The sequence below is a fragment of the Narcine bancroftii genome, chromosome 3, assembly GCF_036971445.1.
Source record: "Narcine bancroftii isolate sNarBan1 chromosome 3, sNarBan1.hap1, whole genome shotgun sequence".
Taxonomy (NCBI): Eukaryota; Metazoa; Chordata; class Chondrichthyes; order Torpediniformes; family Narcinidae; genus Narcine; species Narcine bancroftii.
Window position 1 is genome coordinate 349,529,978 of NC_091471.1, and position 19,623 is coordinate 349,549,600.

The 19,623-nt window shown below is 45.6% G+C and overlaps 1 protein-coding gene across 3 annotated transcripts in view; it reads left to right on the forward strand.

Moving 5' to 3' along the window:
• The window catches only part of slc26a11 (solute carrier family 26 member 11), a 53,474-nt gene that overhangs the window by 1,382 nt on the left and 32,469 nt on the right, over nt 1–19,623 (forward strand). For all 3 annotated transcript variants that reach the window (XR_011354814.1, XM_069929685.1, XM_069929684.1), the window contains exons 2-6: nt 2,865–3,217; nt 4,025–4,217; nt 7,953–8,038; nt 11,350–11,429; nt 13,890–14,032. Coding sequence is in view for 2 of the 3 variants with exons in the window: in XM_069929685.1 (XP_069785786.1) it covers nt 3,032–3,217; nt 4,025–4,217; nt 7,953–8,038; nt 11,350–11,429; nt 13,890–14,032 (688 nt within the window). In the remaining variant the exon portion in view is untranslated. The remainder of the gene's footprint in view (nt 1–2,864; nt 3,218–4,024; nt 4,218–7,952; nt 8,039–11,349; nt 11,430–13,889; nt 14,033–19,623) is intronic.

The window sequence follows — 19,623 nt, forward strand, 5'->3', positions numbered from 1 at the left end:
CTCCCCACCTCATCTGAAAGCGATGCCCCTCGTTCTAGAATTACCTTCCCTGGGAAAAAGTCTGGGTCCTTTCACTGGAAGATACTGTTGGGAGGGGTTCCCACATTTATACTTGGTGACAACAAGGGGATTTCTTTCCAAGTGAAGATGGGGTGTGACCAGGAGAGGTGCCCACAGGATGTGGTATTCTCCTCGGAGAATTGGTGAGTTTGGCAGGTATTGGAACAGCCTGCGTGAATCTCGAACTTGTGCTGAGTACAGCAGCTGTGGAGAAGGGGACGGGGGTTTGGAGAGACGGATGGGCTGTTGGGATGGTGTTGAATTTTGGACATTAGTCCACCTGCAGACTTGGTTTCACTCCATCCCTGAACATTGCAATGGTCTGGGACGGGCAACCTCAGGATATTTTGCCCTCTGAGGCAGCAGGCCATTTAGCCCCTCATGACTCTGCCAACTCACAGAGCAATTCCATTCCTCACTACTTTGTAAACTGAGGAATCAAGTGCTTTGTAAACTGTTGTCTCCACTTTCCCTTGAAGTCTGCCACCTCCATACAAGGGGAAATTTACAGTGGCTAATTAACCAACCACTGGCATGTCTTTGGGATGGGGGTGGCTGGAGAAATGGAGCACCCTCAGGTAATCTACGTAGCTACAGGGAGAATGTGCACACTCCATGCCAGCAGCACCAGAGCTCAGGATTGAAACTGGGTTGCGAGAGCTGCAGTTCGTCTGGCCGCACCAATGCACTGCTGATGGTTACTGCCTTTATCCTGAATTTGGCAACAGCATCTCTTGAAAAAAGCACCAAAATAAAAGCCAAGCATGCTGAAAATTCTGGGCAGACAAGGCAACATTTGTGGGGAAGGAGACACATAATGATTTCCCAGAACTGGAAGGAGCTTTGAGGTGTGGAGAGGGGAACAGAGAGGCAGGAGGGAGCAAATGGTGATGGTGGAGAGGGAAGGAGGGGTCCCTTAAATGAGGGGCCCCCAAACCTTTTAGACCATTGACTGCTTCATGGAATCCTTGATCCCTCATGGACCCCAAGGCATTGAAATCCCCTGGTGGGGGGAGGAGGGGTTGTGGCAGTGCTGGATGGGGGGGGGGGGGGTTGCAGCACTGGATGGGGGAGGGGGGATGGTGATGGCAATGGACAGGAGGGATGGTGGCGAGGCTGAATGGAGAGGGAGGTGGAAATGGCGTTGGACACATACACATTTCTCTGCTCTGTCCATCCTCCTGTTCACTCTACTTATTAAAAGTCTAAAGACAAATTAAGCATGGCGGCCACCAAGGCCAGCTCTCGCAAGAGGTTGGTCACTCCTGCCATAGGCACTATTTTCCGTAGATGCACTCCTGCTTTCATCCACAAAAGTTAAATCGAAGCTGCCCCCCCCCCCCCAGTGTTTATTGACCCCTTGAATTGTCCCATCGATCCCCTGGAGTCGATATCGACTACTTTGGTGACACCTGCCATAAATCAAAGCTGCAGGCAGGGGAACGGTGTTCTCAGCTATTGTCTTCTGAGCATAATTCCAGGGCTTTGTTTTTTTAAAATACTTTAATACAGAATCATGAACTCAAGTCAAGTCGATAGAACTCCTATAGAAGAGGGACATAATAATGGCCAGTAGCCATGCCCATCTCAGTCTTCTCAGAAAGTCCAGTCACTGTTGTGCCTTCCTGACAAATGAGGAGATGTTGAGTGTCCATGATAGGTCACTAGTTTAAGTGAACTCCAAGGAACTTGGTGCTCTCCACTCTACTACAGAGTTGTTGATGAGTAGTGGAAGGTTGACATTCCTGGTCCTCCTGAAGTCCACAACCATTTCCTTCGTTTTGTCTACGTTGTTACTCTTGCACCATTTCATGAGATTTTCCACCTCTTCTCTGTAGTGCGACTCATTGTTGTTGCTGATGAGGCCAACTACTCCAGGATCTGTCTGCAAATTGAAACGACTTTTATTTTGTACTCATGTGCTAATTGATACTGTTGTCGTCAGTATACCAGGCATACAGCAGGTAAGAATCTTGGTGCATCTGTACAAACAGAATGAGGAAGCATACAGGAGGGTGATAGATCCACTCATTGAGAGGTGTCACACCAACAACCTTGTGCTCAATGTTAACAAAACCAAGGAGAGGATTGTGGATTTCAGGAGAACACGACCCAGTCCTCATTGAGGGATCAGTGGTGGAGAGGGTCAAGTACTTCAAATTCCTCAACATCTCTGAGGATCTGTCATGGAGCCTCCATGTCGACGCAATCAGGAAGAAGGCTCTCCAGCAACAGCAAGCATACTTTGTGAGGTGTTTTAGGAGATTTGGTCTGTCACCGAAGACTCTCAAAAGCTTCTAAAGGTGTCCAGTGGAGAGAATTCTGGCTGGTTGCATCACTGTCTGGTATGGATGCACCAATGCTCAGGACGAGAAAAAACTCCAGAGGGTAGTTAACTTAGCCTGCGACATCACAGGCACCAGACTTCACTCCGTCGAGGACATCTACAAGTTGTGGTGTCTTAAGAAAGCAGGTTTTATTCTCAAGGACCCCCACCACCCAGGCCATACCCTCTTCACTCTGCTACCATCGGGAAAAAGGTACAGGAGCCTGAAGGTGAACACTCAGTGGCACAAGGACAGCTTCTTCCCCTCCACCATTAGCTTCCTGAATGATCAATGAACCACAAACACTTTCTTACTTTGACTTTTCATGCACTCTTTTCATTTATTTTGTAAGGTGGTTTATATAAATGTTTTCACAATTAAGCTGCTGCAAAACAACAAATTTTGTGACTTGTTCATGACAATAAATTCTGATTCTGTAATTGTGTACATGGCAATAAACTCTCATCAATCCTTCAGAGGTCCTGAAACATCGAGGACCGTCCGGGTGGATTCTGAAACTGTTGCTCGGGGTAGAGGGTAATGCCATCACCTGAACCCGGAGAAACTGTGGACAGCTCCAGTGATACATCCAACCAGGAGAAGGGCTTGGCGAGACCGGTGCTGGGAGAGGGGACTGCAGCAAGATGGCGTCCGTGGTGAGCAAGGCCTGCTTCCAACGCACCTTGCAGAGGTGTTTCCCCATCCTGGTGTGGCTACCGCAGTACTCAGTTCGGTGGCTGCGGATGGACATTTTGGCTGGAGTGACAGTGGGGCTGACCGTGGTACCTCAGGCGCTGGCTTACGCTGAGATTGCTGGCCTTCCCGTCCAGGTAAGTGTGGCTGGTTGGGGCTCGTACGAACAAGCATATCATCACGTCATTCCCATTGTACCTCTGGAAAACACCCGGCAGGTCAGGCTGCCTGTGTGGAAAGAGAAACCAGTTGATCATCTTTCCTCCATGTAGTTCAGGGGGAAGTTCCCCTGGAGGCTGGGCTCCTGTGAAGTGCTGCACTGTTGGGGTTTCTGTCTGATCATGCCAGGCCTCTGAGTTCTCAGAGCCATGTCTGGCCAGGCCCATCGGGTCTCAGACCCACATCCAGACCAGGCACCCGGGGTCTTGGGTCCCCATCCAGACCAGGCACCCTGGGTCTTGGGTCCCCATCCAGACCAGGCACCCGGGGTCTTGGATCCCCATCCAGACCAGGCGCCCGGGGTCTTGGATCCCCATCCTGGCCAAACTCTGGGGTCTTGGACCCCCCCTTCCATCCCTACATGCAGAGTCTCAGACCTCTGGCCACACCACTCGGATCCAATCACTCCTTCCAGCCATCAAGTTTCACAAAGGTGGGAATTATTCCCTATATTTCTTCCCAAAGGAACGTAAATCCTCTGGGATCTTGCTGTGTACAAAGTAGTGTCCTGCTTTTCTTCCTCCCACCCTGGCCCTGACTACGGATTCAATGGCACTGAACACATCGGGATGTTCTACAAGGTTGGGATGGGCAGGGCCTCCCATTAACCCAAACACAGGTTCTGAATCATTCTTGTCTAAAAACCACGACCTTTCTCACTGAAATAAAAACATCCGATGAAGCCATTGTAGGTTCTGAAGACGCTGTTCTGGTTTCTGCTGCAGTATGGCCTCTATTCCTCCTTCCTGGGCTGCTTCATTTACTGCCTGCTCGGTTCCTCCAAAGACATCACACTGGGCCCCACAGCCATCATGTCCCTACTCGTCTCCACGTACGCCCACCATGACCCCAGGTACGCGGTGCTCCTGGCTTTCCTCTCCGGATGCATTCAACTGGTGATGGGAATTCTGCGTCTCGGTGAGTTGCTCTCCACCAAGCTTAACCTCAGTCAGTGTCTGAATGGGGGTAAGGAAATGGGTGTTAGATGCACGGGACAGAATTTGAACCCTCGTGGTGTTTATTGTAATACATATAGTTCAAAGTTCAGATTTACTGTCAGAGTACATACATGACATCGCATACAACACTGAGATTCTTTTACCTACGTGCCAGGCAGAATTTCTAAATTATAGGTAACAGAGCTTGTTCTGGCTGCTCTCCGACGATAGCATTCCCTGTAGATGTTCTCAATGGTGGGGAGGGTTTTGCCTGTACAGTGGACAGGTGCACAGAACTTCTTACTTGCTGCAGCCATACAGGTTCATAATGTACACCAATGACAATTTGATATGTTAAATTAGCACAATATTCCAATGCAGAGAAAGAGATCAGAAATGTGAAGGTTGAATGATAAATATTCACAGTTGCAGCTTTAGCAAGAAAAAGGTAATGTTTTAATGGAGCAGACAGATTTTTTGGTCGTCCCAGAGTGGGTAAGGGAACCTGTAAACTGTTCTTGAACTTGGAGATGCTGGACTTCAGGCTTCTGCTCCTTGTGCCCAAAGGTGAGAAGAGATTGTGACCAGGGTGATGGGAGTCCCTTATGATGTTGGTGACCTTCTTGAGGCAGTGTCTCGTATATACAGTGGATGGGTGGATGGTGCCCGCGGTAGGCTTGTGTGCCCTGCGGTGGTAAGGGTCGGGTCTGGGCGAGGCAGGGGATTGAGAGAGAGATGCATACACTAGATCTGGGAAACTCATGGAGATGTGTTGGGGAGACATGGGAGACCCCAGACGCTGTCATCTGGAACAATAATCAAGCAGGATTGTCGACCTTTTGGGTGTGTCATTGGTACCAGTGATTGCATCCTCTCCTCCCTGATGGGTAGACGGCTATGAACCAAACTCGTAGACATGTACTTTATGGTCAGTATTATCAGGGTGGGCCGAAGGGCCTGTTTTGGGCTCTGGTTCAGGACAGAGACGAACACCAGCTGGGGTTTGGTGCTCTAACACTATATAATGAGTGCTGCACTGTGGGGTCCTGTGGAAGGAGGCTGATCTAAAACACTACCTTGTTCTTGTCTCCACAGAAGCTGCCTGACCACCTGAGCATGGCGGCATTTTCTGATTTTTAGTTTTGACTTCCAGCAAGGGCAGCTTTGTTTTGATAAATTTTAGCCCTGCCTGACATTTTGGCAACTGGACCTAAGGCAGGCACTTTGATGCGTTCTTACCCCCTGTTCTATTCACTTTACACCAATGACTATGTGGCTCAGTTCAACAATAACACCATCTACAAATTTTCTGATGGGTTGTGTAAAAAGGGGAGATGAGTCTGCATACAGGCAGGAATTGAAAACTTGGCTGAATGGTGCCCCAACAAAACCTCGCACTTAATGTCACCAAAACTAAGAAACTGATTGTTGACTTCTGGAAAGGAAAGCCAGTGATCATTGGGGGATCAGAGGTGGAGAGGTTGAGCAAATTTAAGTTCTTGGGAGGAACTATCTTGGAGAACCTCCCCTGGACCCAACATACTAATGGCATCATGAAGAAAGCACACCAGCGCCTCTATTTCCTCAGGAGTTTGCGGAGGTTTGGTATGATATCAGAAACCCTGGCAAATTTCTGCAGATGTGTGATGGAAAGAGTGTTGACCATCTGCATCAGAATCTGGTATGGGAACACAATACCCGAGTGGAAAGCCCTCCAAAAAGTGGTAGTCACAGCCCAGGACACCACAGGCAAAACCCTCCCCACTATTGAGAACATCCACAAGAGAGCAGCAGCAATCATCAAAGATCTACACAACCCAGCACACGCTCTGTTCTCTCTGCTGCCATCAGGAAAGAGGTGTCGGTGCCACAAGACTCGCACCACCAGGTTCAGGAACAGCAGCTTCCCCTCCACCATCAGATTCCTCAATCAGACACTCACTTAAGGACTCTTACTTTTGCACTTATTGATTTTTTTTCCTCTCTGTATTGGAGTCAGTTTGTTTACATTTCTTTATTTGTTTACTTGCGTACAACTTTTTTTGTATGACTGATAAGTAGAAATTCTGCCTGGCCTGCAGAAAAATAATCTCAGGGTTGTATGTGACGCACTTCATTTAGGGTTCCCACTGACGCTCTTCAACACCCTGACTCAGATCCCACTGAAGCTCTTCAACACCCTGACTCTGATCCCACTGACGCTCTTCAACACCCTGACTCTGATCCCACTGACGCTCTTCAACACCCTGACTCTGATCCCACTGACGCTCTTCAACACCCTGACTCTGATCCCACTGACGCTCTTCAACACACTGACTCTGATCCCACTGACGCTCTTCAACACACTGACTCTGATCCCACTGACGCTCTTCAACAACCTGACTCTGATCATAAATCTAAATCTGAAGGAGAGCAGGGGAATTAGCCCTTGAATCCTGGGCAATATTTATTCCTTGCTCAACATTATTTGGCCACCTCTACAATCTGAAGGAGTTCTAATCCCACTGATGTTCTTCAACACCCTGACTCAGATCCCACTGACGCTCTTCAACACACTGACTCAGATCCCACTGACGCTCTTCAACACACTGACTCAGATCCCACTGACGCTCTTCAACACCCTGACTCTGATCCCACTGACGCTCTTCAACACACTGACTCAGATCCCACTGACGCTCTTCAACACCCTGACTCTGATCCCACTGACGCTCTTCAACACACTGACTCAGATCCCACTGACGCTCTTCAACACACTGACTCAGATCCCACTGACGCTCTTCAACACCCTGACTCTGATCCCACTGACGCTCTTCAACACACTGACTCAGATCCCACTGACGCTCTATAACACACTGACTCAGATCCCACTGACGCTCTATAACACACTGACTCAGATCCCACTGACGCTCTTCAACACACTGACTCAGATCCCACTGACGCTCTTCAACACACTGACTCAGATCCCACTGACGCTCTATAACACACTGACTCTGATCCCACTGACGCTCTTCAACACACTGACTCAGATCCCACTGACGCTCTTCAACACACTGACTCAGATCCCACTGACGCTCTTCAACACACTGACTCAGATCCCACTGACGCTCTTCAACACACTGACTCTGATCCCACTGACGCTCTTCAACACACTGACTCAGATCCCACTGACGCTTTTCAACACCCTGACTCTGATCCCACTGACGCTCTTCAACACCCTGACTCTGATCCCACTGACGCTCTTCAACACACTGACTCAGATCCCACTGACGCTCTTCAACACACTGACTCTGATCCCACTGACGCTCTTCAACACCCTGACTCTGATCCCACTGACGCTCTTCAACACACTGACTCAGATCCCACTGACGCTCTTCAACACACTGACAGTCTTTAACACACTGACACTCAAAAGCACTGGAAATGCAAGTTTAGTCTTTAGATTTGTATCAGCATTCCTGCCAAATCCTACTGTGTACGTTCGTGTGGCAAATGTTGTCCTGCTTTTCACCCAATGTCTGGGCTCTACTGCTGTCAGTTAATGTTTGAATTGAATTGTTTATCGTCCTGAATACTCAGATGCAGTAAGCTTTGTTTTCATGCCACCCAGGCAAGTCAACCCATAATTGAGTATAGCAGGAAGTGCAGTAATAAAACAAACTTGCAGGGTGACATGTTACAGTGTTGATGGACATAACCTGCATTGATTTATTTCCAGGCTTTCTAGTTGACTTCATCTCTTTGCCAGTAATAAAGGGGTTCACTAACGCCGCCACTGTGACCATTGGCTTTGGCCAGGTGAAGGTAAGGAGAAACCTTTCCATTGACTTGCATTCTAGCTGCAGCTGGATTGATGGATTTGCAGCGGGAGGCTGATGGATCAGGTCAGGGGTGCTGATGGAATGGCGGTGTGGGCCTAATGGAATGGCGGCGCAGGGTCTGATGGAACAACAGTGTGGGGCTATAGCATCACTGAAAGAGCCCATTGTGTCCTTTGAGGCTGTGCCAGCATTTTCTGCTTTGTTAAGGCCAGGCAATATCTTCACACCCCACCCCCCCCCCCCCCCCTGCCCTGCTCCCCTTTTCTGAGGCAGAATCTGCTTTGCATCCCTGATCTTTTAAACTCATTAAAATTGTCGCCTTGTGTGACCTTTTCCCAATTGCGTGACCCTGCTGCCCTGCATGTAGAAGCTTCCAACAGAGGAAGCAGGATTTCATTATACAGTCCGGCTCCTCGTGATTTTGAACATTTTCTTTAAAAATCTTACCTCTGTTGCCTACATTTGCCCATCAGAGATGGGGGGCTAGTGAGGGGGATGGGGGGGGGGGAATTGAAGGTGATGAAAGGGAAACATTTTTTTGAGTGTTTGCTTATTTTGAGCAGCTTAATCCCCAGTGATTGGTGAATTCCAGAATCTCAGCCTACGGGAGCTTCCCAAGTGAAATTAGAAACTTGGCAAAACTTTCTCTAATTCACCTTGTTTGTAACCCAGGCCACGGTTCATCAGCCTCTTTCTCCAGTGAAACAACAAGTTCAGCCTCTTCAGTCCTTGTTTATCAGCCTGATAAAGCCAATGGGCCCTTTTGGCCCAAATCAACCATGTTGCCCATGTTAATGTTCTGGCCTCATGTCATCTGCCTGCATAAGCACCGTATTGTTCTTAACCATTCCTATCCATTCTATCCATCATTTTTAATATCATGATTGGACCCGCTTCCTCTGACAGCTCGTTCCAGAAACAGACCACACTCACAGTGGAAAGAGTTGCCCCTCGGTTACCTCTGAAATCTTTCCCTTCTTGGCTTCTGGTTCTAGAATAGTTCTAATCTGGGAATGATTCATTACCAATGTCCCTCATGATTTTAAAAACTGTTATATACAAGATCACCCTCAACCTCTTAATCTCTGGGGAATAAAGACTGGCCTATTCAACCTCTCCCAATAATACAAGCCAGTCCCAGTGCCATCCTGGTGAACCTCCCCTGCATTCTTTACAAGTTATCAATGTCCTTCCATTAGTTGGGTGACCAGAATTGCACACCATGCTCTCAATGTGATCTCACCAATGACTCATACGGCTGAGTCACTCTGTCCCATTGCTAGTGAAACCAAACATCTCTTCATCACTGTTGTCATTTACATGGAACTGTGCACCTTAACCTTCCACATTCCTACGCCCCCCCCCCCCACCCCACTACATTTTGCTCACACTTAATGAAGGGCTCAAGTCCAAAATGTTGGTTATTTTCTTTATCTTTGTTACATAAGATCTTCGCTACACTGTTTGACCGGCTGAGTTTCTCCAGCATTGTGTTTTTACTTCAATCACGGTGTCTGCAGACTTGCATATTTTACTACTGTCTACAACACCCTCCAGGGCCATGCCGTTTTTGACAAATCCTATCCTGTTTTGACTATCATAAGTACAGCACTCGTAAAAGTTTGACTGTGTTTGCCACTCCTTGGCCCACCTTCCTAACTGATCTAGACCCTGTTGTAAGGTTAGATTATCCTTCCTCACTGTTGAGACAATTTTGGTGTCATTTGCAGATATACTGATCGTGTTAACAACATTGCCATCTGAATCATAAATTTCAATGATAAAGAGCAGCGAGCCCAGTAGCAGTCACAGGCTTCCAATTAGACAGGCAGCTCATCCCTGCCCTCCAATTCCTTGCTGTTGGGCCCTGTGCGACCCAACCTTCCAGACTAACCTGCTCTGCTGGACTTGGGGATGCGTAGTAACTGGCCAAGAATAATTCTTCATTCCTCCCACCTCTTGTGTAGGGCCTAGTCCTCAGTGTGGGTTGATATCTCTCTCTCTCTGGGCTGTAGACCTTCCTCCTGCTGCCTCATTGGATGGAGTGGTTGTCACTTGCCTGGGATTTAGGCCTCTTCCTGCTCCATGATTTGACCTAATAGAGGTGGGAGATGAAGGAAAGAGTGAGGGATGGGTGAGTTGTGGGGAGACTGAGGAGAGGGGGAAATGGGAGAGACAGGTGAGTAAGGGCAGTGAGATGTGAAGGCATGCCATGTTATTTCCTCCTGTGGCCAAATCATTGAGGACCCCTTCCAGCTGCTCCTGTCGGGGAAGAGATACAGGAGTATCAGAGCCAGCACCACCAGACTGAGGAACAACTTCTTCCCACAGGCAGTGGGAATGCTGAACGACCAAAGGAACTGCTCACTCTAATCATGAATTTACAAAAAAAATTATTGATTTATTTGTATATATGAATATGTCCTGCATATGTATTGTGTGTCTGTATGTATGAGTGTTATCTCTGGTTGTGTGTCTGCATGTTTTGCTCTGAGGACCAGAGAACGCTGTTACGTCAGGTTGTACTTGTATAATCTGATGACAATAAACTTGAATGGACCATGGTATTGCCACTTTCTCCTGACCTTGACCTCTGCAATCAATGTGTGACCCAGGCCTATAGCAATGCCCTGATGCAAGGTCTTGACCTGAGATGTGGATCACCCTTTTGCCTCCATTGATACTGCTCGACACGCTGAGTTCCTCCAGCAGTTTTATCTTTTGCTTTAGATCACACCATCCACAGCTAAGTACAACTCCGATAGTAATGTGCTTGAGTGTATGTTCTCCATGGGAAGACCAGATGCTCCTGGGAGTGGATGATAATGGTGGTCTCGGTGGAGATACCCAATCCTTCAAGAAACGCATCACAAGGAGAGTCTGCTGCTCAAACATTGCAACATTTCAAATCTCCAATTTCCTCTGAGCACATGCCTACGTTGCATGGTTCCGGTACAAATATTTGGCTTCCAATGTCACATTTCCGTGGGTTATTTCTGCCTGTTGTTCTGTGAGAGAGAATCTGGAGTGATGTTTATATGTATGTATAACCACATCCTTAGCAAGCTGGAAGTTTGCCTTTGCAGCTGTGGTTTGGTAGGTAGTCTGGTAAAAAGGAATGCTAGGTTTGTAGGGACGCTGATGTGCACATCAGTTTGGTGAAGGTTCAAAATGGATGGCATTGTCTGTCCACAGAGTACGCTCCCTGTCCACACACTGTTCTGTGAGGGTCAGCAAGGTATGTGCAGGGTCTTTTGTGACTGCATTTGTCTAATGCTCTGTCATTTCACCCAGAACATGCTCGGACTTCGTGACATTCCTCGCCAGTTCTTCCGTGAGGTCTACTATACCTTCCACAATATTGCTCACACCAGGTCAGTGTCCTGTTTCATGGCAGTTGCTTCAGTTTGGTCTCTGGTTTCATTCTGGCCCCATTGCAAGTGAATAGAGGAGATGAATTGGCCATTACCACTGTTCGCGATGTCTCGGACAGGGAAGAGGGGTTACAGACTACATAGGGCAGGGGAGAGTGGTTATGGATTCTCTCAGACAGGGAAGAGGGTTTACGGACTCCCTCGGACTGGGAGAGGGGTTACGGACTCTTTCGGACCGGGAGAGGGGCTACGGACTCTTTCGGACCGGGAGAGGGGTTACGGACTCCCTCGGACGGGGAGAGGGGTTACAGACTGCCTCAGACAGGGGAAAGGGGTTACAGACTGCCTCAGACAGGGGAGAGGGGTTACAGACTGCCTCAGACAGGGGAAAGGGGTTACAGACTGCCTCAGACAGGGGAGAGGGGTTACAGACTGCCTCAGACAGGGGAGAGGGGTTACAGACTGCCTCAGACAGGGGAGAGGGGTTACAGACTGCCTCAGACAGGGGAGAGGGGTTACAGACTGCCTCAGACAGGGGAGAGGGGTTATAGACTGCCTCAGACAGGGGAGAGGGGTTACAGACTGCCTCAGACAGGGGAGAGGGGTTACAGACTGCCTCAGACAGGGGAGAGGGGTTACAGACTGCCTCGGGCACGGGAGAGGGGTTACAGACTGCCTCGGGCACGGGAGAGGGGTTATGTACTGCCTGGGATAACACAAGAAATAGGAGTAGGAGTTGATTCACAGCCAGGAGATGCAGCCGCTGTTGTGAGGTACAAGATAGAGACACTGTCCAGGCTGACAAACCATTGCAGACCCCAGAGGGAGCTGCCTCATCATTCGTACCATCTTTAACAGGATCTGAGTGCAGGGGTCTTTGTGACACAAATAACTCAGAGGCCTGGCCTGACGATCTGCAGTTCAATCCTGTGGATTCAGTAAATGTAGTGCAAAATTTGAATTAAACTGGGTGACTGCATCACTGGACACCAACAGTCTGTCTGTGGGTCTACACTGGGCCTTCCTATAGCCAATCACCCATTCCTACAGTGTCATTTATCCTCAGCCTTATCTGTTGTCAGGGTAAAAGGTAAACATGAGTAACCACACATCACATTCCTCCTGGACAACCTTAAATCAAACAGCATTAACATGGAATTCCCAAGTTTTAGATAACCCGCATATGATTCCACTGTTACCTGCACAAGGAAGGGGAGGGAGAGGGAGGGTGGGTGAGTGAATATGTTCAGTGTTCCCAGTTCAGCTCAGTCTGACCCAGTTCCCAATGGCTGAGGCTTGTGGGAAGAAGGCAAGAGGAAACAGTCTGTTCCTGGCTGGCAAAAGATGCAGCTCATTGCAGCTGGCAAATGCACCCCACCCATCCCTTCGGTGTCCCAAACCCTTGTCCGTGCATATGGGAGTAGCCCCAGGAACACCCACCTGGAGGTCAGGGGGGAAGGAAGGGAGATGCAGAGATGTGATACATCTCACCCCTATGACTTGGAGCATAGAGAAGGGCAGGAGAGGGCCAGGCTACTGATCCTATCCACTGGGCAAGAGGTGGGCAGTGTTGGCTCAGAGTACATGAGAAAACAGCTGAATGATTGGTATGGCCAGTGGTTGGGGAATGACTTTGTAACACAGGGGAGGTTACCATGTGTAGAATAGCAGTGGGCAAGAGCCCACTGGGTTGGCAGGCACCTGGTGTTGATCCTGGTGTCCATCCGCCTGGCGTCAGCCCCTGGCATTGGCCTCCGTGGAGTTGGCACAGCCCACTGTATCGGTGGAATTCACAGGAGATCTGAGCCTGATTCCCTTCTCCTTTGCCATGAAGGTTTCAACAGTCCATATCCCATCTGATTGTTACTGCAGCCACACAGGGAGATATGATACACCAAACACAGTTGTACAAATTACATTGCCACAATATTGGTAAGGCAGCAAAAGAGAATGATAAAGGATAGATATTAAATATTCAGAGTTGCAGTGTGGGCAGCCCCAGAGTAGCTAATGGTTCGGGTGGTCAGAGCAGGTTCAAGAGCCAAGTGGTGTTTGTGGAGGGATGGGGGAAGAAACTGTTCTTGAACCTGGAGGTGCTGGCTTCTGTACCTCTGCCCAAAGATAGCAGTGAGTAGAGGTTGTGACCAGGTTGATGGGGGTCCTTTAGGATGTTGGTTGCCTTCTTGAGGCAGTACCTCCCATAACTAAAAGGTCTATGGCATTCTTAATTACACCATCCGTTGAAAAGCCAAGGATGGTTGAACTCAGTGGAATGATTGCACAGTGCACGTTGACCCCAACCACCAGATCGCGTTTGGATCCAGCTGTGGCCGCAACTCCATCACCATTGTCCCAAGTTGAAAACGGAGGGGTGGGTTGGAGGGCAGATGGTCAACACCAATCCGCCTATCTGTCACCTCCTGCCGCTTCATCATTCCTCCCTGTGCTTTGGGCCTGCAGGGTGGGAGACCTGGTCCTGGGACTCGCCTGCCTCTTGCTGCTCGTACTGTTGAAGGTGATGAAGGGCCGCCTGCCAGAAGAGCCCAGGCACCTGCCGCTGCTGATCCGGGTGTGCCGTGCCACCATCAGCTTCACTGCCACCGGTCCGTGAGTCTGCCCAGCCTCTGTCAGTGGGGTCACATTGGGGCTGATACCCAGGGGAGTCCCTGTTGGGAATTTCTGGGGGCCAGGGCAGGCTATTGACAGATGTGGGGAAGAGTCTGGGCATAACTAGCTTTGCTGTTAGCCATGGCAAACCATGTGAGGATTTGGTTATCGAGACCCTAGCCCTTAAACGATGGCTGTTTGGACCTCCAGGATCCAGTTGGTGGTGGATTAGGGGGAATATTCAGTGTCAGTGCACGATCTCTTGACTGGTGTTGCTCATTCTGGACCTGCCACATTGGCACACAGCAGTCATGGGTACTCCAGAGACTTTGGCTCGATCAGGGGCTAGAGTTTGCTCATTTTCTCCTTGCGACGGGGTCGGTTCCTCTTCGTGCGATCCTCTGCTTTCCCCAATTCAGGTTGTTCGTTTAAGTGGATATTGTCAAATTGCCTGGTGAGTGGATGGATGAGAGGAGAATAGGGATGAAGATGATGGATGTGTGGGGGTCAGTGACATGACCAAGTGAGGGGGGGTGGTGAGACTGCTCAGAGTAACAGGCCAGACCTGGTGGATGCCCATGTCAGTCCTCTTTGCATTTAGCATGTTCCCAAGGTAACTAAAGAAAATGGCCTTGGGTATCAGCCTTAGGGAACAGGTGAAAGTGGGATGGTGGGGAGAGAGTCCAATGCACTGACATTTTGCTCTCTTCCCTCCCCCTTCCTCCCCCCACAACAGAGTCGGCATCAGAACGTCTAATCAGGTGGGGGGGGGTCACAAACTGCTTTTAGAAAACTCACTCAGTGGGGGGGTGGGGGTGGATGCCCTACCTGCCATGAGCCTCCTCCGTTTGTGGCCATTACACTTCCCCCTCCCTCCGACGTAACAGCGCATGGAGACGAAACCACGTCACGCTAGAGCTGTGGGAGGGGGCACAATAACTTATTTGACATGACGCCTCTGTAGTGTCAGTTGATGAAGTAGACAAAGACAATGCAGAAACTTATGGTACAATAATGAAAGACAATGGGTGCAAACACAGCCCAACCCAAGGGAAGTGTCCTTAACGGTAGAGATAATGCACAGCCAATGTTTGTACAGCAAGGCTCGCCAGAGGGGAGACAGGCAGCTTGGCAGATGTTCACCACAGTCTTCCCTCCCCTCCATCTCCTCCACCCCCTCTCCTCCCCTCCATCACCCCCTCTCCTCCCCTCCAACCCATTCCTTACACCCTCCCCTCCAAACCCCTCTACCCTCCTTCCCTCACCATCATCCTCCCACCTTTCCCCTTCCCTCTCCTCCACACTGCTCCCCTCAACTCCCCTACTGTTTTCACTCATTCCTAGCTCTTCGACACTGAATCCCAAGGGACTGATGTGAGTTTTTTTTTAATTTTTTTATTTTTCACACTATAAACCACATTGATCAAGATGCATACATTTTCCCTCTTGAACATATACAGTGTCGTTTTCTCCCCCCTCCCTCCTCCTCTCCCTCCCTCCCTACCTCCCCTCCCATTCATTTAAAGTTCAGAAAATAGGATACATTAAACCCGTCAAACAATGTTGTCACTCAATAAAAACAAACAAGAAATTCCACTGAGTCAGTTCTTTTCATTCTCTTCTCCTTCTGTCATTTTAAGTGGTAGATGTCCCCGGTAGGTTTTCTCTATTATGTTTCATGTATGGCTCCCATATTTGTTCAAATATTGTAATATTATTTCTTAAATTATATGTTATTTTTTTGTAATGGAATACATTTATTCATTTCTATATACCATTGTTGTATTCTCAAGTTATCTTCTAATTTCCAGGCTGACATAATACATTTTTTTGCTACAGCTAGGGCTATCTTAACAAATCTTTTTTGTGCACCATCCAAATCAAGTCCAAATTCTTTGTTTTTTATGTTACTTAGGAGGAAGATCTCTGGGTTTTTTGGTATATTGCTTTTTGTGATTTTATTTAATATCTGGTTTAGATCTTCCCAAAATTTTTTCACTTTCTCACATGTCCAGATTGCATGAATTGTTGTTCCCATTTCCTTTTTACAGCGAAAACATCTGTCAGATACTGTTGGGTCCCATTTATTTAACTTTTGAGGTGTAATATATAGCCTGTGTATCCAGTTATATTGTATCATACGTAACCTCGTATTTATTGTATTTCTCATAGTTCCTGAGCATAACTTCTCCCATGTTTCCTTCTTTATCTTTATGTTTAGATCTTGTTCCCATTTTTGTTTAGTTTTACCATATGTTTGCTCATTCTCCTTTTCTTGTAGTTTAATATACATGTTTGTTACAAATTTTTTGATTATCATTGTGTCTGTAATCACATATTCAAAATTACTTCCCTCTGGTAACCTCAGACTGCTTTCCAATTTGTCCTTCAAGTAGGATTTCAGTTGGTAGTATGCCAACACTGTATCATGAGTTAGATTATATTTATCCTTCATTTGTTCAAAGGATAATAATTTATTTCCTGAAAAGCAATTTTCTATTCTTTTGATCCCTTTTTTCTCCCATTCTCTAAAGGAAAGGTTATCTATTGTAAAAGGGATTAGCTGATTTTGCGTCAGTATTAGTTTTGGTAGTTGGTAATTTGTTTTATTCCTTTCCACATGAATCTTCTTCCAGATATTGATCAGATGATGTAATACTGGACAATTCCTACGTTGTACCAATTTTTCATCCCATTTATATAATATATGTTTAGGTATCTTCTCCCCTATTTTATCTAGTTCTAATCTAGTCCAATCTGGCTTTTCCCTTGTTTGATAAAAATCTGATAGGTATCTTAATTGTGCGGCTCTATAATAATTTTTAAAGTTTGGCAATTGTAAGCCTCCTTGTTTATACCATTCTGTTAATTTATCTAGTGCTATCCTCAGTTTCCCCCCTTTACATAAAAATTTCCTTATTATTTTCTTTAACTCCTTGAAGAATTTCTCTGTCAAGTGTATTGGCAATGCCTGAAATAGGTATTGTATCCTTGGGAAAATGTTCATTTTAATGCAGTTTATCCTTCCTATCAGTGTTAGTGGTAAATCTTTCCAATGCTCTAAGTCGTCCTGTAATTGTTTCATTAGTGGATAATAATTGAGTTTATATAGATGGCCGAGATTTTTACTTATTTGTATACCTAGGTATCGCATTGCTTGCATTTGCCATCTGAATGGTGATTCTTTCTTAAATTTTGAAAAATCCGCATTATTCATTGGCATTGCTTCACTTTTATTTGCGTTAATCTTGTATCCCGACACTTCTCCATATTCCTTCAATTTCTTATGTAATTCTTTTATTGATATTTCTGGTTCTGTTAAGTATACTATAACGTCATCTGCAAATAAACTGATTTTATATTCCTTGTCTTTTATTTTTATCCCTTTTATTTTATTTTCTATTCTTATCAGTTCTGCTAGTGGTTCTATGGCTAATGCGAACAATAAGGGCGATAGTGGGCATCCCTGCCTTGTTGATCTGCTTAAGTTAAATTGTTTTGATATATATACATTTACTGTCACTTTCGCCAATGGCCCCTTATATAATGCTTTAATCCAATTAATATATTTCTCTGGTAAGCTGAATTTTTGTAGTACTTTGAATAAATAATTCCATTCTACTCTGTCAAAGGCCTTCTCTGCGTCTAAAGCAACCGCTACTGTTGGAGCTTTATTTCCTTCTACTGCATGAATTAAGTTAATAAATTTACAAATATTGTCTGTTGTTCGTCTTTTTTTAATAAATGCAGTTTGGTCTAGATTTACTATTTTTGGTACATAGTCGGCTAATCTGTTTGCTAATAGTTTAGCTATTATCTTATAATCTGTGTTCAGTAAAGATATTGGTCTATATGACGCTGGTGCGAGTGGATCTTTCCCTGTATTTGGTATTACTGTAATTATTGCTGTTTTGCATGAATCTGGTAAGCTTTGTGTTTTGTTAGTCTGGTTGATTACTTCCAGGAGGGGAGGAATTAATAAATCTTTAAATGTTTTATAGAATTCTATTGGGAATCCATCCTCTCCTGGTGTTTTATTATTCGGTAGTTTTTTTATTATCTCTTGTATTTCTACTATTTCAAATGGTTCTGTTAATTTATTTTGTTCCTCTGTTTGTAATTTCGGTAGTTCAATTTTAGTTAAAAATTCATCTATTTTGTCTTCTTTCCCTTTGTTTTCAGTTTGGTATAATTGTAGGTAGAATTCTCTGAAGTTTTCATTAATCTCCTTTGGATTATATGTGATTTGTTTATCTTTTTTCCTTGATTCCAGTACCATTCTCTTAGTTAGTTCTGTCTTAAGCTGCCATGCTAGAATTTTGTGCGTTTTTTTCTTCTAGTTCATAATATTTCTGTTTTGTCTTCATTATGTTCTTCTCCACCTTATATGTTTGTAGTGTTTCATATTTTATTTTTTTATCTGCCAATTCTCTTCTTTTAGTTGTGTCTTCCTTCATTGCTAATTCTTTTTCTATATTTGCTATTTCCCTTTCCAACTGCTCTGTTTCCTGATTGTAGTCTTTCTTCATCTTGGTTACATAACTTATTATTTGCCCTCTGATGAATGCTTTCATTGTGTCCCATAGTATAAACTTACCTTTCACTGATTCCGTATTTCAAAGTACATTTTAATTTGTCTTTCAATTAATTCTCTAAAATCCTGCCTTTTATGTAGCATGGAGTTTAATCTCCATCTATGCATTCTTGGAGGGATGTCCTCTAACTCTATTGTCAATATCAGGGGTGAGTGGTCCAATAATATTCTAGCTTTATATTCTGTTTTCCTAACTCTGTCTGGCATGCGAGCTGATAACAGGAATAGGTCTATTCTTGAGTATGTTTTATGTCTACCCGAATAATATGAATATTCCTTTTCCTTTGGGTGTTGTTTCCTCCATATATCCAAAAGTTGCATTTCTTGCATCGATTTAATTATAAATTTGGTTACTTTGTTTTTTCTGTTAATTTTTTTCCAAGTTTTATCCATGTTTGAATCCAAATTAAGTTTGAAATCCCCTCCTATTAGTATGTTCCCTTGTGTGTCTGCTATCTTCAAAAAAATATCTTCCATAAATTTTTGATCTTCTTCGTTAGGTGAATATACATTGAGTAAATTCCAAAACTCCGAATGTATCTGACATTTTATCATTACATATCTCCCTGCTGGATCTATTATTTCCTCTTCTATTTTAATTGGTATATTTTTACTGATTAATATAGCTACTCATCTAGCTTTTGAATTATATGACGCTGCTGTTACATGTCCTATCCAATCTCTCTTTAATTTCTTGTGCTCCACTTCAGTTAAGTGTGTTTCTTGCACGAATGCAATATCAATTTTTTATTTTTTCAGTAAATTTAGCAGTTTCTTCCTTTTGATTTGGTTATGTATTCCATTAATATTTAAAGTCATATAGTTCAACATAGCCATTTCATACTTTGTTTATCTTTCCTTTCCGTTTCCTCATCATCACCTTTCCTTCTTATCCATTTCTGCTTTCTTTTTTTGAACACTTTATAAGACAACATTTCTAAAACATAAAACATTTCCCTTATTCTCCTATCTAAAATTTCTTTAACCCCACTA